Source organism: Quercus suber, unplaced genomic scaffold (assembly GCF_002906115.3).
Source record: "Quercus suber isolate HL8 unplaced genomic scaffold, Cork oak 2.0 scaffold_542, whole genome shotgun sequence".
Classification (NCBI taxonomy): domain Eukaryota; kingdom Viridiplantae; phylum Streptophyta; class Magnoliopsida; order Fagales; family Fagaceae; genus Quercus; species Quercus suber.
Window position 1 is genome coordinate 192262 of NW_027069990.1, and position 23763 is coordinate 216024.

A 23763-nucleotide genomic window follows, 5' to 3' on the forward strand; every position below is an offset into this window, starting at 1 on the left:
GGGGGTGTGGGGGGGGGGGGGGGGGGGGGGGGGGGGGGGGGGGGGGGGGGGGGGGGGGGGGGGGGGGGGGGGGGGGGGGGGGAGGGGGGGGGGGGGGGGGGGGGGGGGGGGGGGGGGGTCTTAACATGCTAAATGCTCTTCTAAGGGAAAGAAATAGTGAGGGTGCCACAAATAGAATTATAATAGGAGCGGACATCAAAAGTACCACTCCCTAGTTAACCTCCAGAGCATTCTATCACTCCCTCCTCCCTTGGCAGCTTGGAATAAATAAGCTCAAAGAAAGAATGCACAACCCTCAACTCCCAATCATGAAGAGTTTTATGGAACTACAAATTCCAGCTCCTACTCCCCCATATGGAGGAGAAGTCAGCACATCAGAAGTTAAAGCTTCCATATCAAATGAACACAAACAAAGCAGGGTAAAGATCCTTTAAAGGATGATGCTCACTCCAAGGATCATACCAAAACATAATACAATTACCTTCTCCCACCTCATAAACCACACGCTTAAAGAAATCAACCCCACTTGCTCTATGCTCCTCCACAACCTATAACCACGAGTCCCTCTACCATTCTCGTGCACACCAACCCCTATAGCCTCACCATATTTGGTTGCAATCACCTGACGCCACAAATGGTTAACTTCCTGCCCAAAATGCCAGCTCTTTACCAAGTAAAGCTTGGTTAAAGTTCCCAATTCTCCTAATCCCCAAGCCACCAACCTGAATAGGTGAACAATCCATACTCCATGCCACTAGCGGGTACTTGAATTCCTCCTTTGATGTCCCCCACAAGAAATTTCTTTGAATCCTTTCTTATCTATAAGCTGCAAATTTAGGAACAGTGTACAGATATAGATAATAAGTTGGAAGGCTTGAAAACTTACTTTTTAACAAAGTTAGTCTACCACCGTTTGACAAATATAAACATTTCCAGCTAGATAACTTTCTATCCATCTTCTCTAAGATAGGATTCCATATCAATGTAGCCTTGAAATGAGCCCCCAACTTTGCAACCCAAAATATCTGCTAGAGCTTTCAAATTGCCCACCTCACTCATAGGGACAATTTCACTTCAACATTGACTTTCAAGCCTGTGACAGCTTCCAAAAAAAAGCAGTCCTTATGCATAATAATGGCTCCCTAGGCACCAACAAATAAAATAGTGTCGTCAGCAAAGAGAAGATGAGATATACTCAACCCCACGATGGGAATCATAAATAAATTTATCCAAGATGGGTTGAAGTCTAGTAGCCGAAACCTTTGCTAAAATTCTATACACACTCCCCAAAGACTAATAGGGAGAAAATCCTGAATTATGCTTTTGTGGTATTAAATATAGAAAAGTGGCATTAAGAGATTTTTCAAAGACACAATGTCTATGAGAATATGTAAACCAAGCCATCACATCCTTTGCAACCACCCTTCAGTACTTTTTAAAAAGCCATAGTAACACCGTCTGGCTAGGGAGCCTTATCGCCCTCCACCTCCTTCAGCACCTGAATGACTTCATCCCTATCAAATTTCCTCTCAAGAGATCATCTATCAATCTCGTCAAGGCAAGCAAAATCTATACTGTCTACTTGTATAATTTCTCATAAAATTGCACCATCTGATCCCAAATTGCCACATCACCCTCATAAATTGCACTGTCCACCTTCAGGCCTCTCATATGATTGACCATTCTATGGGAGTTAGCCAATGTATGAAGAAAAAAAAAAAAAAAAAAAAGCCATGTATTGATGTCTTTCTCTTGCAACCATAGTGCTCTTGACTTTCTCCAAGAAATCTCCTCCAAAGTGGGTTTTTGAACTTATCCTTACGGATCTTGTTTAAATTGGGTTTAGATATCATAGTGGGGACATTATGCATCAGACTCATTTTCTATAGAATTCTCTCTCCTTCCTTCCCCCCACTTCTTCTGCTCTCCAACCCATTATTTAAAATCCACAAAAAAAAAAAAAAAAAAAAAAGACTTTACCGTTATCTTGTTAACGATCATGTTGAAAAATTAAGAAAAAATATGAAGACATCGCAGGAATACAGAAACTCACCTATGATCGTAGAAAGGGCGATCGACGATCTCAGAGAGAAAGAGAAAGAGAAAGAGACAGAGAGAGAAACGCTTTCTTTGGATTTTTTTTTTTTTTTTAATAATTTTATTTTATTTGGTTTTTCTAATCGGAGTTCTGTTGTGTCCTTTATAGCGGTTTCGTACTTTATTAAATTAAATAAAATGTTTTAATTTCTGAACCAAGCACCGACTCATGGTGAACGCGTTTTAATACAGCGTGTATTGCACGTGCCTCTAAAACGGCGTGGTATAATCATGGAAGAAATTAAGAAAAACTCAAAAAATAATAATAAAACACTCAATTATTGACTAATAAAAAGAAATAAAATAAAATAAAATATTTTATATTATTTAACTGTTAGGATAATTTAATTTTAGTTAAAATTATATTACCTTTTTTTTGAAGAAATTAAAAATATACTCTAAATAAAATTTTAGTTTTCAAACTAGTTGTTAGAATGGTTTAATTTAATAAAACATTATTATCTAAGTTTCAATAAATTTAAAATTCTGCTCCAATTAAAGTTCTATTACCAAAAATTTTAAGAAAACTAGCCTCATCACATGCACTTTTTTTTTTTAAAAGAATCAAACTGAATCAGCTATTATTAAATGAAAAGTTAGCCAGCATTAGCTAAAAGTACAGGTAAAATGTGGGAGGGAACCTCCTTCGTTCAAACCACTAAACCGCTAACATGTCCAACATGTCTAGTTAGGTTATGAACTACAAAATTCCCTTTTCTTTTAACATGAGAAACTCTAAAATTGAGAAAAGAGTCTGCATGGAATCTAATCTCCTTAATGAGATTACCATAAGAAGCTAGGGAATGCTTTTCTGCTTGAACTGCTTGGGTGATGATCTCCAAATCTCCCTCTAATATAATAGAGCTAAGATTAAGATCTTTGGAAAGCATGATGGCTCTTCTCGTAGTTGCTACCTCCACGTCTACCATCGTATGAGGAAGAGGAATCTTCTCTGTTAAGGAGGCGAGCACTCCACCCTCACTGTCTTAGATCACAGCTCCTATGCCTGCACTTTGGAATCTCGGAATACGGCTTTGTCATAATTAATCTTTAGGAAAGGAGCTTGTGGAGGAGACCAGGTTGCTGCTGTGTGGAGATTGACAATTTCAGTCGTTGGCTTCACTGGTTGCACTCGTTTGTAATCTTGCAGCTGCCATCGCCCTCCTTTTTTCAAAACCTCCCTACCCTTCAATATGCTACGCCAAGCATATGACCCTTTGGCAAAATCTGGGACCTCCAAAATAGAGCAATTCGGGAAGCACTTCGCTTTGAAAACCTGATAGAAGAGTGAATTTTCATTGTGAAAAAGCCACCAAGCCTATTTAGCTAGGAGAGAATCATTAAACATGACCAAGTCTTTGAATCCCATGCCTCCCTCCCTTTTCGGTTTACACATGGTGCTCCACTTTCTCCAATGAATCTTTCGTCTCTCTCCTCTTTGACCCCACCAAAATTTTTGAATAAGGCCCTCAATTTCATTACATAATCCCACCGGAAGTTTAAATCAACTCATAGTGTAGGTAGGGATTGCTTGGACAACGGCTTTAATGAGGACTTCCCTCCCAGCTTGAGAAAGCAACTTTTCCCCCCACCTTTGGAGCTTTCTCCATACTCTTTCCTTGATATATTCGAAACTAGCTTTTTTCCTTCTCCCAATCAAAGAGGGTAGCTCCAAAATACTTTTCATAGCTTCGAATTTCAAGAACTCCTAAGGCATTCTTGATGTATTACTTTCTCTCCAGAGTGGTGGACTTGCTAAAGAAAATGGTAGTTTTGTTTTTATTGATGTGCTGTCTCGAATACTTACTATGGGTATCCAAAAGTTCCAAAACTTTGTCACATTCTTGAGGAGTAGATCTATAAAATAACAAGCTATCATCTGTAAAGAAAAGATGGGTTAGTTTAGGGCCATTTTTGCAAAGTGAATAGCCATGTAGTTCTCCTTGGCTGGCTGCTTGTGAGATGAGACCATGTCGACCTTCAGTGCACAACAAAAATAGGAAAGGAGAGAGAGGATCTCCTTGCCTAATTCCTCAGGTTAGCTTGATCATGCCTTTGGGCTCACCATTCACCAATATGGAATAAGATAAAGTTTTTACACCCACCATCATCAACTGGATCCACCTTTTTGTAAAACCCATCTGTCTCATAACTGCTTCCAAGAAAAACCATTCCACTCTATCATACGTCTTACTCATGTCTAACTTCATTGCCATATAGCCCTCTTTCTTAGATTTGTGATTCTGCATGCTATGTAGACTCTCAAAAGCAAACCAAAATATTATTAGAGATAAGACGACTCTTTGTAAAGGCACTTTGATGTTCCGTAATGAGAGTAGGTAAGACTTTCTTCAACCTATTAGCCAATACTTTAGAAAAAATCTTATACAGGACGTTACAAAGGCTTATAGGTCTAAATTCAGAAACTAACTCTAGGTTTTTTACTTTGGGAATTAGAGATGAAAGTATGGTTCAAATGACACAGGAAAGTGGCTATATTAAGGAATTGTAAAACAGAAGTTGTTACCTCATCACCAACCAGTGGCCAAAAGTGTTGGAAAAAAATTGGAGGCATTCCATTCGAACCCGGTGCCTTGAGAAGGGCCATTTGTTTCAATACTTCATGTACTTCTCAAGCCTTAAAATCTGTTGATAGCTTATTATTCATTTGCGCACTAACCCAAGTATTAATGGTCAACAAAACTTCTTCAGGAAATGTGGGATTAGCTGAGGTGAAAAGTTCTTTATAATATTGGATAAGGATGTCTGCCACTTCCTCATTATTTGCACTCCATTGCCCATTCGGCTTTCTAAGCTTATGGATGAAATTTTTTCGGTACCTGTTGGTTGCTTTGCTGTGAAAAAATCGTGTGTTACGGTCTCCTTATATAGCCCAGAGAGTTTTAGAACGTTGCAGCCACATTCGGTTCTCTCTATCCAAGAGAATTTCAATTTCATTCTTCAATTCCCTCACCAGAGTGTTCAGCCCAGAATTCATTACAACCCTTTTGGCCTCAACTAGTTGTCTTCTCTTTTTTTCTAGCTTAATCCTCACATTACCGAACTTCTCACGACTCCACTTAGTAAGTTCAACAACACATTTCTCAAGTTTTCTAAGGATTCGATTGTTAAAGTAATTAGAATCACTAGACAGCCACATAGCTTCTACTGTATCAGAGCAACCTTTGTCGGATAGCCACATCTCCTTAAATCTGAAAATTTTCTTCTTACAAGCCACCTCTAAACCTGTGAGAGTGATCAAGAGTAGGCGATGGTCAGAGGAATCCGAGTGGAGGTGATGAATTCGTGCCCCTGCAAATCTTGTGAGCCACTCATAATTGGCTAACCCTCGATCAAGTCTTTCCCACACCGAATGTCCTGCTGCATAATGCTTACTCCATGTAAATTGAGATCCTACAAAGCGAAGATCAAGAAACCCACATTCGTCAATAACATCTTGGAAAAGTTGCATTTGGGATTGTGATCTCATGCTTCCCCCATGCTTCTCATTGCTCCTCAAAATCTCATTAAAATCTCCTGCACAAAAGTTAAAACGAGAATTTAATTGTCTTAGCATCGACCAAGATTCATGCCTCAAATGTGTTACCGGTTCCCCATAAAAACCTATAAATCTCTAAGCATCCTCCTTTCTTTTGTTTATAATTGAGTCAATGTGATTTTTAGAGAGAGTCTCCATAGTGACATCAATACAATTTTTCCAAAATAATGCTAAACCTCCTCCCCTATTTTCTCAGGGTACAACAAACACATGATCGAATTGCAATTTCCGTCTAATATCTTTTAGCCTTGCTTCATTTGACCATGTCTCGGCTAAAAACATGACAGATGGATCTTTTGCCCGGACTAAAACACCAAGCTTTTTCTCTGTACGTAGGTTCCCAAGCCCATGACAATTCCACACTAGGCAACTCATTGCTCCTGGTGGGGCTGAGCATCAGCCTCCACCATTTGAAAAGAAAATCTAACTTCATCTGTCAAAACCTGTTTCTTGCTGCAAGGTAAATCAAAATGATCATCAATTGTTGAAAAGCTCTATTTGTAAGGACCTATGAAATCTGCCTAAGGTGTTTGATGCGTGATCTTGCCTTTGTCCAACCTAGTCCACATGCCTTTTTTTTTTTTTTTGGTTACCCTAGCAACTTCATGCCCCTCACGTGACATAGGGTTAGGAGTGAAAACATTAATATTAGGGTTTGATTGAGTCGCCTCCTTGACTTGATTGCTATTGGTGGATTTACTCAGGTCATTAATTGTATTAATACCAATTGGTGTCGTTGGGAATAATGGCCTATTATCACCAGAATTTTCGGTAACATTAATCCCTATAATTTTTGCATTTAATTTGTCCAGATTTTGTGGAGATTTAATGGGGTCTTGAGATTTAATCCCCATGAAACCTTTTCATGAATAATGAGGAGCATTAGTTTCAACGGTTTTCTCCCTTAAATGAGCATTTAATTTGCTTTCAGCTAAGTCCACGTTGTGCACCACCATGAGCTCCTCCCTAACTCATGATTCAACGTTGATCTCCCCGCCATCCTCCGGTCTAGCTTCAGTAGGCTGCGATTTTGGGGCACTGTGTTTCTTATTGTAAAACCCCGGGACTGCCACCGCGCTTCGCTTTGATGGGAAAAACGATAGAGCACGTAATGATGGCCCAAATTGTTTTTGTGTTTCTGCTAAACTTCCTTTGCTGTCCAGCCATATTTCACAATCACGGTCCGAGTGATTGATTTTGCCAGACCAACAGCAAATATTGGGAAGGCGTTCGTACTTGAAAGTTACCCAAGATTTTTTGGCATTCTCCATAGACACCACTCAACCACGACAAAGGGGTATGGATATGTCCATCTCCACTTGAATCCTCATAAAATTGCCCCACTCCGTTTCAGCCAGATTGTTAGAGTGAACCGCTTGTCCAACAACTTCATAGATTTTCTCGGCCGCCTTAACATTCATGAACTTGTAGGGGAGTCCATGAACCTGAACCCAGAATCGGGTCTTCTCAAATTTTAGTTCTTCCATGGCCATGCTCTTATCATATTTCTGCATGATCACCAAGTGCTTATCAAAGCACCATGGTTCGGCATTGAGGACCTTCTCTATTTCAATTTCATTTTCAAAAATGAATAGTATTACATGATCACCCATATTTTTAATCTTGAATCCACTTCTTGAACGCCACAATGGAGTAAACGTTTTTGCAATGGCCTTAATGTTAAGAGCCCTTTTCGTGAGAAACTTTGATACTATGATATGTTCTTTCAGCTGAATTCCTCTTCCAAGCAGCATCATAATCCTTCTCTCTTTGACAGTGATAGTTTCATCCAACTCTGTGATAATTCCTCCATTATCTAAAATTGATCTAGGCAGTAGGAAAAAATTAAAGAAAGAAAAATGTGTTTCCCTATTCCCTTGAAGAAAACCCAACTAGCCACCGAACTAACACTGTTAAAACATGGAGAACAAAAGAACCTTCGTAGAAGGTACAGCTATTCTGCTGCCTAAGATAAGTGTGGAGAACTTTCTTAGTTACAGAGAAACTTTCTTTTTTTAAGATTATCTCAATCTTCTCCATTTTGAGAACCCCAATTGATAAGTCTATTGTTGTCAAACAAGAGATTTAAATTTTGAATCTCTCATCACATGCACTTTGCATGTGCAATGAATTTTTTTTTTTTTTTTAATTTTCTTTTTTTTAGTTTAGTGAAAACATTGGGTTTAGTGGTCCTATTTTATAGCCCAAAAAAAAATTGTCTTTATTTTTTATATATAATTTTATTTTGAAAATCTAATTTATAAGTGAATAAAACAATTTGAAAATCAATAAAGAGTGGCCCAATTTTTTAAGCAATGTTTTAGTGGGAGTTAGAGTTATATTTTTACTGGATTATCCTTTAGTTTTATCTCTACATAAACATAAGGGTGTAGGGGCATTTTTGAACAAAAAAAAAATGAGGATTTCAAATAGGAGAAGCCTCTTAAATAGTAATATAGATTAAAATAAATTTTGATATTTATTTCAATTATTTATCATAATTTTATATTTTAATCATAGTTATTAAATCCGTACCAAATCGCTAGTTAAACCCTGAAACCCGTGAACCAAAACATTATTCAGAATGGTTTGGTGTAAAATACCAAATATGCAATGATCCATTATCAAACCATTTAAACCGACAAATTGCACAAGTTAATCTTTTTAACACGGGGATAAAAGAAAAAGAAAAAAAAAAATACCGTGTGTATATGTGAAAAAAACTCAAAAATGACTGAACCAAACTACTAAATTCACTGCACTTTGAAATCATCAATTGTATTTGGAGATTTAAATAATCAGCTAAAATTTTATTTTGAATTTCTTTGAGATTTTTTATTTTATTTTTATTTTTATTTTTATGGGTTGTTTGAGATATGTTGTTTCAGAACTTTTAGATTATATAACTTGGCTATTGGTTGATTTATGTGAATTATGTGTTTTTTTATTTATTTATATTCTCTAAATTTATGTTATATGATGTAATTTTTTATAGTTATAATTTATTAATTTACCTAAATGGAGTATTTTTATTTTATTTTAGTTTCTTTTTATAATTATAATACATTATTTAATTAATTAATAAACCTACAAATCAACCAATAAACTACTAGTTGAACCAATGAATTAGTGAACCAATTCTGTAGTCGGATCAACTTTCAGTACGGTTTTGATAACTATGATTTTAATATAATAACTCTTACATTATAAATATTGTCCTTGTGTCAAGTGAATTATTATTATTATTATTCTGATAATTAATTTAGAGTTTCAAGTGGCTTACTAATATTTGTAAAATATTAGTAAAATATATTTTTAGATAAAACTTTTAATTAATCTATGAATCACACAAGTATACTACTAGGAGTCCAAATCTTCTGTCCCACTTTTCCTGCTCCACTCTATACTCCACTAATAAATACTTGCCACATATTCACCTAATTAATTAAATACTACTATTAATTAATAACTGTAGTATTAATAAGTCAATAATGATAGTATTTAATTAATTAGGTGAATACGTGGCAAGTATTTATTGGTGGAGTATAGAATGGAGCAGGAAAAGTGAGACAGAAGATTTGGACTCATACTACTAGAACTAGTAAGAAGGTAAACTAAACTTATAATAATAGGTCAAATTTCTGACCTAACCACACTCGAGCAAAGTATATATTAATTAAATGCAAAAGTGAATGAGATATTTTTCTATATCTAATAGTAAGTAATAACTAATAACCAAGACACGATTTTGAGTGCTTGTATCAACCAAAGTAACCATTCATAAGTGCCTTGTCAAGGGCAACTCTTCATTGCTTATAATTATTGCCTCCATATTTATTTTATTTTATTTTATTACAGTTTTTTACACTATTATTAAGAAATTCACAAGAAATCTGCAAGTTTGCTTCTTTGTAAAATTTTTGGCTAAGTTGTATCTTGGGACAAGTTTGCGGAAACAATGTAAAAACACTTGTGTGAGTGGAAATATTGTCTAAGGATAATGTCAATTCATGCCTATAAACCTTTGTTCATTAATTATTTCTTTGTTAATTTCATTGTTTAGCCAAGAATTTCCCAACATCATTTTTGGTCCAACCTTTGCCCCATATTAAAAAAAAAAAAATCCCTAAGATTTTAAATGTGTCATTTAGTCCTGAACCATTTGTTATTATGTCAAAATAATCTTTATTGTTAAATAATGGATAGAAAAGTTTGACATGGCTAACTAAGATATTAAAATATCATGCTTATGTTGAATGGATGCCAACTACAATGACATGTGGCATTTATGGAGAGAGAAAAAAAAAGTGTAAAACAACTCTTGTACGCACTACACACATGAGGATTAGCTAGATATGCTTTGTGTGTGTATATATATATATATTTTTGGGTTGAATGAAAAAAGTGGGTTTTCATTGTGGATTCATTAATCCTCTATCACATTACGGCAATGGGTAATATCGCGTGTATTACTTCCGCCTTGCTGGGACTATCACTCAAATTGCTCACCAATAAATCAATTTGAGGATTCCTACTATCAAACCACACCCTGCGGTGGTGATATGCTTTGTATTTTAAGACACACAGACTACATAATTTCATATGTAACAAGGACATTGTTAGTTATGAGCCTACCTAGCACAAAGCCACTTCAATTTGAGAAATTTATTAGGGAAGAATACTTAGTAGTCTATTTGCCAGCATCCTTCCAATGATCATATAAAGCACATTGCATAAAGCAATCAGTTTATAGTCTTGCATTTTATTTGGTTCTTTTACTCTAAGGATAAGCGCAATATATGTATATCAATAAGCTTGATTAATTATAATATTCATAAACTCTTACTAACATCGCCAATCAATAAGCTTGATTAATTTCTTCTAAACAAAATAATAAGCTTTATTAATTCATATCAATAAATAAATAAATAAATAAATAAGCTTGAATAATTATAATATATGTGTATAATATTCATAATATTCATGCTTGCAATCAATAGTAGAGCCAAGGGGTCAAGAGATAAGAAGTGGAAGGCCATGTAAATTCTAATTTGCTTCCTTCCATATTAAGTCTACTTGTAACCTAACAAAGATGCCCCTTCCAAAACTTAATTAACTACTTAATTGTTACAATTATGCCACCCAAAATTACAAATTGTGGGACTCTTGTTAAAATATAAAAAATTAAAGGCTATTTTAACTACATTGTCATGATATAGTACCCCTAATCATTACTGGTCAAATTGTTTCTTCTAAAATTAGACTTGTTGATAATTTGAGTTTTTATTCCCTTTTCTACTAGTATATTTTTTTTAAATTAAAAAAAAAAAAAAACTTTTGACAGTTTATTTGCATTATTAATTAAGGGTAATAAATTATAACATTTAAAAACATCAAAGAGACTAGATTCTTGTATCTTGGTAATTTAAAAACAAAATTTTGTATTATTTTTCTTGTATCTTTGTAATATTTTATCTCAAAAAAAGAAAAAAGAAAAAGCTTCAGTAATTTTTTATATTTTCCATATACTTATAATGTAATTGCATTGATATCTTCCTTTTGTTAGTTACTCAATAATTTTTAAGTAATATTTTATTATTTTTCTTATTATAATCAAACTACCAATTTACAATCTAAAATACAAAAAGTTCATTAGTTGGGAGCTGTTAAATAAGTTATCCATTGGCACAAAAATAAATAAATAAATAAATAATTTAAACAATTAAATGTCCATCCTTTTTTTTTTATTACTATTATCGATTGAATTAATTTGTGGATAAGTTTTTTTTCATAATTTTGCCCCCTAACGGCACTACTTTTAATTCCTAACAAACACAAAGTTTACAAACACAAGTCCTCGGAAACATTAATCAAATTCACAATCTCAAAACCCTAATATAATGGCACTTTCACACTCAAACAATAAACTATACTATATATTCATTCAACCTTTGCCATCGAGTTTAACCTCACAATGTACATATCTTCAAACTTGAAATCTACCAAACTAGCTTTTGGAAGAATCTTGGTTTATCGTTTTCTAAAAATCTTCCCATCTCCCTATATGAAAGGACTAACCGAAGCCACCAAAAACTCTTTAAAAGAAGTACTTACAGGCCCTAATTTCTACTCTTTGACATATCTCAAATAAGTAACCAAATCCAAATAAAATATGAGGTAATTTCCAACATATTTTCACCTTGACTTAAATTATATAAAATCTTCCTTCTTTTCAGCAAAAATTTCATTTTAATACAAGCAAGCTTTTCTTCACAAGATAATCATTGTTTCCAAACATGTCTTACACGCGTCTTTTAGATAAATTGCAAACATGCACCGAATATAATCTCCTATTGAACTACACTAGCTCTTCTATTAGTTTGTTGGAATTTGGCGCTATCAACATGTATTTACACACACACAAAAAATCAAAATCTACATATAAGATCCAAGGTTTTACATAGTTCAACCAAATCCGTGTTTTTATCTAGTTATCTACAAGCTATATCAATCAAAATCCACTGTCAAACAATATAAATTATAATAACAATTAGAAATGACATTTACAAAATTTACAAATTTTCACAAATCACATTAACATAAACACACTTGCAATCCCCTACCATCACAAACCAAAGTCATAAACTTGATACTTCTAAAATCCCACAAACCCATACATATACACGTAATGATAATCCTCCCACTCAAATAGTAAACCCTAACTCACATATAGACATCTTTTAACTTCACAATTTAGGCATATCTTAGCCTCAAAATTTACCAAACTAAATCTTTGAAAAACCCACTCCATATGCTTCTAAAAATCTTTTACTCTTCCAATTTTGGAAGGACCACGTGAACTCATGAGTTAGTTTATGAGTGATCAAGTCAACAAACCTTTACATGCAATGCTTATTATGGGCTTTTCTACCGTGAACAAGAAATACCAAATTATTTATTTGATAAGAAAAATGATTTCTTACTGTACGAAGAAAACTTTAATAAATAACCAAATTAAAATAATAATTTGAGAATATTTCTAACATAAATAATATATAGATGTTCAAATGATAAATTTCACATTTAATGTATAGTTAAAATCTTTCTCAAAAAAAAAAAAATGTATAGTTATAATCTATACCAGGATGTATTTAATATTTTAAAAACAATCTTAATAGATAACAATCATTATTTTATTTTTATTTTCTATAATTCAATAGTTATAACAAAAGGGGAGGAGAAATTTGAACTGTGGAAGTTTTCGTTGTCAATAAAAAATTTTTAGGACTCATAATGATTCTATACTTATTTTCTTAGATGATTGGAAATACTTATTGTTGAGGTCTAAAATATCACAATGTTGTATCAAAGCCCAAAACAATACAAAAGATTGAAATCTAGAAAACATTCAGGCTTTCAATAAAAAAAAGTGAAGGCCCAAATCCATTAAGAGCCATAGAAGGGACCCAAGCCCATGAATGGGCAAGCTTTGGACCAATTTGAACTGTGGAAGTTTTCGTTGTCAATAAAAAATTTTAGGACTCATAATGATTCTATACTTGTTTTCTTAGATGATTGGAAATACTTATTGTTGAGGTCTAAAATATCACAATGTTGTATCAAAGCCCAAAACAATACAAAAGATTGAAATCTAGAAAACATTTAGGCTTTCAATAAAAAAAGTGAAGGCCCAAATCCATTAAGAGCCATAGAAGGGATCCAAGCCCATGAATGGGCAAGCTTTGGACCTTACGAAACAAAGGAAATAAGAAGTCCAGCCTAGCCCTCAAATGTAAGAAAATCGCTAAGGAGCCCAGGGAGAAAATTGAACCAAGATATCTAAGGATTCCCAGGAGCCTGGAATCCTCTGGATGTGCAGCAAGGCCAAGTTGGGACTGAGATAGTTCGAGGGGGCATGCCCAAAAACATGAAGAACGAGAGCAAATATGTCCCATTAGCCACCCAATGATGCAGAAAATGATCAGAAGACTTGGGAACCAACAATTCATGCATAAGGGTCTGGTACCTATGGAAACCCAGGAAAATGGAGCATAAAGGAAGGTGGCTGAGGATCTTTCATCCTGATATAAAGGAATCAGCCCATTTGAGAAAAATGACAAAAGGGAAAGTAGCCAAAATGTGGGTCTGAAAAGGTGGAATCTAAAAGCCTTGGAAAAAGAAAGATCAATGGTCAGCCCTCTAGGACCCCCTAGAACGAGAAAGTCAACTCGAGGCTTTTAAAGAGGGAACCTCAAAAGAGAGAAATAGCGAAAAATGAGGAAGGGACCAGCCACCAATGTTACTGACACAACATTGGTTCTGGAACCTTCACAAAAGATATAAGTCACAAGTTCTTTGTAAATTTAGAATTATAGTTCGTAGTCGGTGATGAAATTGGGCATTTCATCTGTGAAGACTATAACATATCAACTACGATAATTTTTCTTGATCATGGAAGTGGAGACTTCTAGTTGATGTGTTGATATGTTTTAAGAGTTAAGACATATTGAACTTGACTGTTGTGAGATTTATTATTCTCTTAAGGACTGTCAAATGAATAATAAATCTCACGACTTATATTTGTATGAACTCTTAATCATGAGAGAATAAAGGACTTGATCATGAGGTGTAGGTTGTTTTGATATATCAAGAGTGAGATCTAAAATAACAGTCAAAATCTCAATATGTTGGGCAGCCACATTTAGTGTTGATGGAACATATATTCTCAAGATAGAATTCATAGTCTCTTAACGGAGATATAAAATATTCCCTTGAAATAAGTTTAATGGGTTTGTTATTCAGAGAGTTAGGCCTAACCACTTTGGTAAGAAATTACTAAAGTATATATTTATGAAATTGAATTTCATAAATATATGATGAATAATTTGATAGGATTAAACTGGGTACTCAAGGATTAAGACGTAGTAATCTACAAAGTGGCAGTCCACATTTATGTGACTTTGTATTACTACGAATATTTTATGAAAGGGTTTGCATGTACAATAAAGTCTTGGGATATAATTTATAGATAAGGCCTAGAGTGCAACTATATTTATATAGTGGTATTAAATATAGTTAATGGTAACTTTGGACTTGTCAAGAGTTAACAGAAAAGCCCAAGGCCCATTGGAGCTAGTGTCTTATTGGTCTCTTTTGGTTCCACTCCAAGCCACACACTTAAGCCCAATTGGAAAGGCCCAAAAGGCCAGCCCAATTAGATAGTTGGTTAGATACAAAAGGGAAAACGTACAAAATTTATATGGTGGAAAAAACATCATTGTAAGTGAGTGTATGTGAGTGAAAGTCACTCAATTTAATTCTCCTTTTGTAACCAATTGAGAGTCCATACTTCTTAGGCGTTAGTGGAATTGGAGTGAAGATTAAAAGTATTCCTATGTGCTTCGATCTTTGTTTTGAAATTCACCGCTTCAAGGTACGCTCTCTTATACTCTAATTCTGAAATTTACATAGTGCATGTTATAGATTGACAATGAAGTAGATCCATTAATTTTTTGCTGTGCACATACTTCTTTCCATCAAATGGTATCAGCGCGGTCTTCAATTTCCAATCTGTTTAACATGTTTTGAGAGTTTTAGAATTAGAGATGATAGTTTCATATTGTTAGAAGATTATATTTTAATTTTCTGCATGTTGTTGAAACTATGATTTGATGAAAACTGAAATTGATGTTATGATGTTGTTTAAATTTAAATTTAAGTACGTTAAATTGAGTTTTAAGGCTATAGCATCAGTAGAATTCAGTTTTGACATCAATCTCTGTCTGTAATGTTCATATGTTGAATGTTTGTTCATGAAAAACGAAGAAAACTGCCTTAGAAAATTTCTGAAAATTTGAGTTTTGCGATTTTCGATTGATCGAGTGAAACAGTAATCAGACTTTTTAAATAGATTGATTTTCGATTGCTAGTCGATTAATCGAATCTGTTTTTCAATCGATCGAAAGGCAATCGAGTGTCAATCGAACAAGTCAGGAGGTCAAGATCGAATTCTTTAATTTTTTCGATCGATCGAGGGGCACATTCGATCGATCGAAAGAAAGAATATCAGAATTTTTCCTAAGTGTTTTCACATGTAGAAAGAGCAAGGCTATGTGTAATTAGATTATGCATGTTTCAAAATTAAAAATCTTTATTTTAAAACATCTAGTGGGAGAGAGATACAAGGGTTGCATCTCATGGCCTCCATTGTTGGTTTATAGTAGTGTGATCAAGCACCTCGCCTTGGCGTATATGCCTTGCTCCCTTTAGAGGGTGTTTGATTCATGGTACTACAGGTTAAACTTCTTAATGATAGATGAAATGTGTTTTTACATTGAGAACGACCACGCTTCCGTGGAGTTACTTGGTGATTCACATTGATTCTAGGCAATGGTGTACACTAGATTGTGTAATGTTAACCTCCCTTCGGAGCTATGTCATTATTGCTTAGAGGCTGAAGGGAAAGCGACAAATTATTTTTGTTTGGTAAGAGTTACAATGATAGCATTAATAATGAGAATAATTCTCGCCTGATCATAGTGATTGGTATGACCTCGCTTCCGAGGAATATTAATTGCGGGATTGGGTTGTCGTTGCATATATTATATTATGGTTTTATTAAGGTTCCATACTATATGATTATATGCTAAATTGATAATGTCCAGTTTACTTATTATATTCATGTTTATTGTTTTTAGATTTGAACATGGCATCATTTAGCCCACTTGTAACTATTCTTAATCAAAACAAACTGACTAGATCCAATTATGTTAACTGGAAAACAAATTTGGACATTGTTCTTACTGCTGAAGAGCACAAATATGTGCTTACTAAACCATGTCCCAGCTTTCCTTCATTAGATGCTCCTTCTGAGGAAAAATAACGATATGATCGTTGGCAGAAATCTAATAAGATGGCCAAGTGCTATATCCTAGCATTTATCTCAAATGTTCTATAGCATCAAATGCAGGATGTAGAACTAGCTTCAGACATTATGTTAAATCTAAAGTAGATGTTTGGTGAGCAAGGCCGTTCTGCAAGGCAAGAAACCATGACACAAATTTATAATACCAAAATAACTGAAGAAGTTCAGTAAGGGAGCATTGTCTTACAATGATCTCTAATCTGAACACATTGGAGGTTTTAGGTGCCAATATTAATGGAGAATCCCAAGTGGATATGATAGTCCAGTCACTACTGGAATCATTCAAGGAATTCAGACTTAATTACAATATGAACAAAAAGGTTTATACATTGTCTGAATTGGTAGCGGCGGAAGGCATCCTTGGTACTTCCAATGTTGAAGTCAATGTTGTTGATGCTTCTACTTCTTTACCTAAGTCCAAAGGCAAGGGTAAGAAGAAGAAGAAAAAGAAGAAGAAGGACTTCACCAAGCAAGAAGATAAACAAATTGCCTTAGGGGTTACTAATAAAGGAAAGAAGATTAAAGGAAAATGTTTCCATTGTGGTGAAAAATGACATTAGAAGAGGAATTATCCAATATTTAAGACTGCCAAGAACAAAGATATGATTAATACATTCCTTCTTGAACTATGTTTGGTACAGTATCCCACGAATTCCTGGTGTGTGGATTTAGGTTGTACTAATCATATCTGCATTTCCTTGCAAGGGTTTCAGGAGACCAAAAAGCTTAAAGAAGATGAGTTGATTCTTACTTTGGCTGACGGGAGCAGGATTCCGGTTGTAGCTGTTGGTGTTTATAATTTATGTTTTAAATCTAGAGTTCTAATATTAGAAGACTGTTTGTATGTACCTAATGTTCGTAGGAATTTAATTTCTGCTACTTACTTAGGTAAACATGGATATTGTGTTATCCTAAAAGACAATGTTGTAATAAAGAAAGATAAAGTGTTTATCTGTTCTGGCAATATTGTAGATGGTTTTTATATTTTAACTCCTGATAAGTATGAATTATATAATTCTGAATTAGATAATAACTCTCATGTGAAATCATTAAAGAGAAAGTTTCCTTCTACTAGTGATACTTATCTTTGGCACTTGCATTTGGGTCATATTAATTCAAATAGGATTCAAAGACTGATCAAAGATGGACTCTTAGAGCCCATGGACTTTGATAAATTTCCAGTTTGTGAATCTTGTTTGGAAGGTAAAATGACCAAATGATCTTTTAAAGCAAAAGGTAGAAGAGCCCAAGATTTGCTAGAACTAGTGCATTCTGATATATGTGGTCCTATGTCAACCCAAGCAAAAGGAGGCTATGAGTATTTCATCACTTTTACTGATGATTACTTAAGATATGGTTATGTGTACCTAATGAAACGAAAGTTCGAAGTCTTTGAAAAGTTCAAAGAGTTTAGGGCTGAAGTTAAGAATTAATTGGGTAAACGCATAAAAGTCATTCGATCTAATCGTGGTGGTGAATACTTTCTTGGGGATTTCAAGGATTACTTAACTCAAAACGGGATTGTATCCCAATTGGCTGCACCTGAAACTCCCTAACAGAATGGTGTAGTAGAAAGAAGGAATAGAACTCTTTTAGAAATGGTTAGGTCCATGATGAGTTACTCAACTTTACCGATTTCTTTTTGGGGTTATACTTTAAATACAACAATACATATTTTGAATTTAGTTCCTTCAAAATCTGTTCCCAAAACACCCATGGAATTGTGAAATGGGCGTAAGCCTAGTTTGAAATATCTTCACATTTGGAGTTGTCCTGCACATGTGTTAAAAAGGAAGCCTGATAAATTAGAACCAAAATCAGAAGTGTGTTTGCTTATAGGTTATCCAAAAGAAACTAGGGGTTATTTATTCTATAGTCGTAAAGATAACAAAATTTTTGTTTGTACAAATGCTAAATTCTTAGAAAATGACTATATGAATAATTTTACTCCTAGAAGTAAAGTTGTGTTGGCTAAAATGAATGAACCTGTAAATGAACAACCAATTGTTGAAACTAGGGATGATGTGGCTGTATTAGATACACCACAAGATACTACTCATGACATGTCTAGTACATGGGTGCCTCGTCGTAGTGGGAGAATTGTTCAACCTCCTATAAGATTCATAGGTTTAGGAGAAACTTATGAAGATATCTCAGAAGAGGCTGAATCGGATATCTACACTTACGAAGAGGCAATGAATGATATAGATACACATCATTGGGTCCAAGCTATGAAATCTGAATTAGATTCCATGTATTCCAATCAAGTTTGGGATCTTGTAGAGGCGCCTAACGGCATTAAACCTATTGGTTGCAAATGGGTTTACAAGAGGAAGAGAGGGATAGATGGAAAGGTTGAAACCTTTAAAGTAAGGCTAGTGGCGAAAGGGTATTCACAAAAGGAAGGTATTGATTATGATGAAACCTTTTCTCCAGTAGCAATGCTTAAATCTATCAGAATTCTTTTATCCATTGCTGCTCATTTTGATTATGAGATTTGGCAAATAGATGTCAAGACTGCATTTCTTACTGGCAATCTTGAAGAGGAAATCTATATGATGCAACCGAAAGGTTTCATAGCTAAGAACCAAGAGCATATGGTATGCAAGTTGAAAAGGTCCATTTATGGACTTAAGCAAGCATCTAGGTCATGGAACATCAGATTTGATCAAGCAATCAAGACATTTGGTTTTGAACAAAATCTTGATGAACCATGTGTGTACAAAAGACATCAAGATAAAGTAGTAATGTTCCTAGTGCTTTATGTTGATGATATTCTACTTATTGGAAATGATGTAGGGGTAATGTCATCAGTAAAGATTTGGTTGTCAAACCAATTTGATATGAAGGACTTGGGTGAGGCTAACTTTATTATAAGGATCAAGTTTTGGTGAGATCGCAAGAATAAGATGTTAGGCTTATCACAAGCTGGATATATAGATAAAGTTCTAGAACGGTTTAGCATGCAAAACTCTAAGAAAGGATTACTTCCTTTCAGACATGGAGTTCCTCTGTTTGATAACCAAAGACCTAAGACTCAAGAGGAAGAAGATTTGATGAGACAAGTTCGTTATACTTCTGCAGTGGGAAGTCTTATGTATGCTATGCTTTGTACTAGACCAGATATCTGCTATTCAGTAGGCATGGTAAGCCGATATCAATCAAATCCATGACCAAAACATTGGCAAGCTGTAAAGCATATTCTCAAGTATCTACGGAGAACGAGAGATTATGTGCTTGTTTACCGAAGTGAGAATTTGATACCTATTGGCTATACAAATTCAGACTTTCAATTGGATCTAGATTTCAGAAAATCCATACCAGGATGTGTTTTCACCTTGGGAGGTGGAGCCATAAGTTGGCAGAGTATTAAATAGTCTTGTATTGCAGACTCCACCATGGAGGTAGAATATGTTGCTGCTTGTGAGGCAGCAAAAGAAGCTATATGGCTCAAGAAATTCCTTTCTGACCTTGGTGTAATGAGAATGGAGCAAATTTCAATCACATTATTTTGTGACAACAGTGGAGCAGTTGCACAATCTAAAGATCCAAGGAATCATAAGAAAGGAAAGCACATTGAGAGGAAGTACCATATCATTAGAGATATTGTTGCTCGTAGAGATGTGGTGGTAGCAAAGATTGAAAGTGCAAATAATCTAGCAGATCCATTTACTAAAGCCTTGCCTCAGAGGACTGTCGAGTCACATTTGGAGGGAATGAGAGTCAGATTAGTGCACAATAGTCTTTAGGGCAAGTAGGAGATTGTTAGGATTAGTGCTCTTAAATCCTATTGTATGATGTTATGTATGATATTAAGTGTGACATTGTGTATGACATTATGTATGACTTAATATTGTGTTAAATGAAGTTGTTTTATTATTATTATCTGAAATAATTGTAACATGAATATTCGGACATTATCACATAGTCCATGAGATGCATAGTATGTGATTTATGTGATTTAGTCACAGAAGATATAAGTCACAAGTTCTTTGTGAACTTAGAATTATAGTTCGTAGTCGGTGATGAAATTGGGCATTTCATCTGCGAAGACTATAACATAACAACTACGATGATTTGTCTTGATCATGGAAGTGGAGACTTCTAGTTGATGTGTTGATATATTTTAAGAGTTAAGACATATTAAACTGGACCGCTGTGAGATTTATTATTCTCTTAAGGATTGTCAAATGAATAATAAATCTCACGACTTATATTTGCATGAACTCTTAATCCTGAGAGAATAATGGACTTGATCATGAAGCGTAAGTTGCTTTGATATATCAAGAGTGAGATCTAAAGTAACGGTCAAAACCTCAGTATGTTGGGCAGCCACATTTAGTGTTGATGAAACATATATTCTCAATATGGAATTCATAGTCTCTTAACGGAGATATAAAATATTCTCTTGAGATAAGTTTAATGGGTTTGTTATACAGAGAATTAGGCCTAACCACTTTGGTAAGAAATTACTAAAGTATATATTTATGAGATTGGATTTTATAAATATATGATAAATAACTTGATAGGATTAAACCGGGTACTCAAGGATTAAGATGTAATAATCTACAAAATGGCAGTCCACATTTATGTGATTTTTTATTACTACGAATATTTTATGAAAGGGTTTGCATATACAATAAAGTCTTGGGATATAATTTATAGATAAGGCCTAGAGTGCAACTATATTTATATAGTAGTATTAAATATAGTTAATGGTAACTTTGGACTTGTCAAGAGTTGACAGAAAAGCCCAAGGCCCATTGGAGCTAGTGTCTTATTGGTCCCTTTTAGTTCCACTCCAAGCCACACACTTAAGCCTAATTAGAAAGGCCCAAAAGGCCAGCCCAATTAGATAGTTGGTTAGATACAAAAGGGAAAACGTACAAAATTTATGGTGGAAAAAACATCATTGTAAGTAAGTATATGTGAGTGAAAGTCACTCAATTTAATTCTCCTTTTGTAACCAATTGAGAGTCCATACTTCTTAGGCATTAGTGGAATTGGAGTGAAGATTAAAAGTATTCCTATGTGCTTCGATCTTTGTTTTGAAATTCACCGCTTCAAGGTACGCTTTCTTATACTCTAATTCTGAAATTTACATAGTGCATGTTATATATTGAGAATGAAGTAGATTCGTTAATTTTTCATTGCGCACATACTTCTTTCCATCAGTAGGATTCGCGCTTTGTGCACCACTTGGTTCGAAATCAGCCTAATTTAGCTGTGGTGAACTAAGCCTAGTCCCTTAAAGTATAAAACAATAGGCCCAGAACCTTTGCTTCTTTACTTGGGCTTGTGTAAAGAAGAGGGAAGAAGCAATCCCTTCGCAAAGCATGGCTCTAAGACTAAGGAACAGTAAGGGTAGCAACGTGCCACCTACGGCATCTGAGCCCGTGGGAGAGAATGAAGTAGCTTCCAAGAAAAGAAATGAAGTACCTTTGGCGGAGCATGAGGTTATCTCAAGAAAGAGGCATAAGGTGTAAGAGCTAGACCCCATGACTCAGATGGCAGAAATGATGAAGGACCTTTAGCAAGAGATCCATCTCCTTAAAGAGGGAAGAACCCAAAAAATTAGGGATAACGCTCCTCTTATGGTTAACCAAGTGAGGGCCCAGCCGGAGGGAGGGTCAACAATAGGAAGAGGAGCCAACCCCCAATATCTCACATTGGCAGACGTCAATTCCCTTCTTGAATAAGAAAGGGAGAAGCTCTCAAGGATCCCCAAGCAGTTCTCTCAGGATCCCCCATTCCCACCAGAACTCCTTAGCAAGCCCTACCCCTAGGGATATGAACCTCCAAAGTTCCACCCTTTTGATGGAAGGAACGAAAGCGCTGTGGAACAAGTGAGTAGATTCATTCATACCATGGGCCCTTACACAGCAGACAAGAAATTATGTCTAAGAAAGTTTGCAAAGTCCCTAATGGACAGAGCATACATATGGTATACCACCTTGAGGCCTGAGTCTATTAAGACTTGGGGTGAGACGATGGAAAGATTTTGTGCAAAGTATTATCCAGGTGAAGATAAAGTCACTTTCTAAAGCCTTCAGATGGTAAAGTAAAGGCCTGGAGAAGATCTTGTCCAGCTTATCAAAAGTTTTGAGGATGTTCTCTAGACTGTTATGGAGATCACGAGGAGAAGGAGCTCAGGAGACCTACATTTCCAACATGCTCTTTGATTACAAGCTTAATCTCGAAAATTCATGCATAACCCTATTTGCTGACTTACTACAAAGGACCAAGAGAACAACGTTAACCATGAAGATGAAGAGAGTACTAGTATCCCAGGCCATGATAGCTTCCGTAGGAGAAAAAAGAAAGAGACCCGAAGGAAAAGTGACTGAGGAACCACCTATAATCCCGTGTATTGCAAAAGAGTTGAACCATGTTTTGGATAAATGGATTGGAGACAGAATTGTTAGGTCATTCACAGTATCTAGGCCACCTACTGAGGAAGAAAGAAAAAATCTCTTGTTTTGTAAGATTCATAACTATGTCAAGCACCCTACTAAGGATTGTTCGACCCTCCGAAGGCTTTTTCACAAAAAGCTTAAGGAGGGGACACTTCCAGGTACTTGAGTGAGTTTTTGAAAGGTGCAAGATGTACAAATTATACATGAACCCCATGAAGTGCGCCTTTGAAGTGTCCACTAAGAAATTCCTTAGGTTCCTAATACATCACAGAGGCATAAGTATAGATCCATCTAAGGCCACAATCGTCGCAGCAATGAAAAGGCCTACAACGGTTAAAGAGCTCAAAAGTTTCTTGGAGAGGGTCTCTTACATTAGGAGGTTTGTACCAAGATTAGCTTCGATCACAAGTAAATTATCCAAATTGTTGAAAAAGGGAACTGGGTTCACTTGGGGAATTGAGTAGCGGGAAGCCTTTCAAAGGATCCAGTAGATTATGAATCATCTGCTTACCCTACAAGCACAAGTACGTGGGCAACCTCTATTGCTATATTTAGCATCAAATTCCCAGGCTATAGGAGCCCTACTAGCGCAAAAGATGATGAAAGGAATGAGTAACCTATTTATTATGTAAGCAGGACACTAAAAGATATAGAAACTAGGTACCCCAAGATAGAAAGAGCATCTCTAGTGGTTATCTACGCATCCTAAAGGCCAAAACACTTTTCAGCCCATCAGATCCTCCTGGTGACCATGTCTTATCTCGTAA

General features: G+C 35.2%; 2 protein-coding genes across 4 annotated transcripts in view; both read right to left on the reverse strand.

The window, feature by feature from the left end:
* The window catches only part of LOC112039435 (probable E3 ubiquitin-protein ligase ZFP1), a 7504-nt gene extending 5321 nt beyond the window's left edge, over positions 1–2183 (reverse strand). The window contains exon 1 of one of the 3 annotated variants that reach the window (XM_024072309.2): positions 2054–2183. The gene's annotated coding sequence lies outside the window, so the exon portion shown is untranslated. The remainder of the gene's footprint in view (positions 1–2053) is intronic. The other 2 variants (XM_024072311.2, XM_065764155.1) reach the window with 2 other exon arrangements.
* Positions 2184–6936: 4753 nt separating this feature from the next.
* Positions 6937–7696, reverse strand: LOC136063558 (uncharacterized). The gene is made up of 2 exons (XM_065764116.1): positions 7594–7696; positions 6937–7472 (listed from the first exon to the last, which is right to left on the reverse strand). The coding sequence occupies exons 1-2, from the start codon at positions 7694–7696 to the stop codon at positions 6937–6939; spliced, it is 639 nt and encodes a 212-aa protein (XP_065620188.1).
* Between the last annotated feature and the right edge of the window lie 16067 nt (positions 7697–23763).

Bases quoted from the DNA above. Each gene is read 5' to 3' on its own strand.
- LOC136063558 (XM_065764116.1), bottom strand. From the start codon at position 7,696: ATGGAGAAGATTGAGATAATCTTAAAAAAAGAAAGTTTCTCTGTAACT. The intron at 7,473-7,593 runs GTTCTTTTGTTC...GATCAATTTTAG, and splicing joins TAGCTGTACCTTCTACGAAG to ATAATGGAGGAATTATCACA.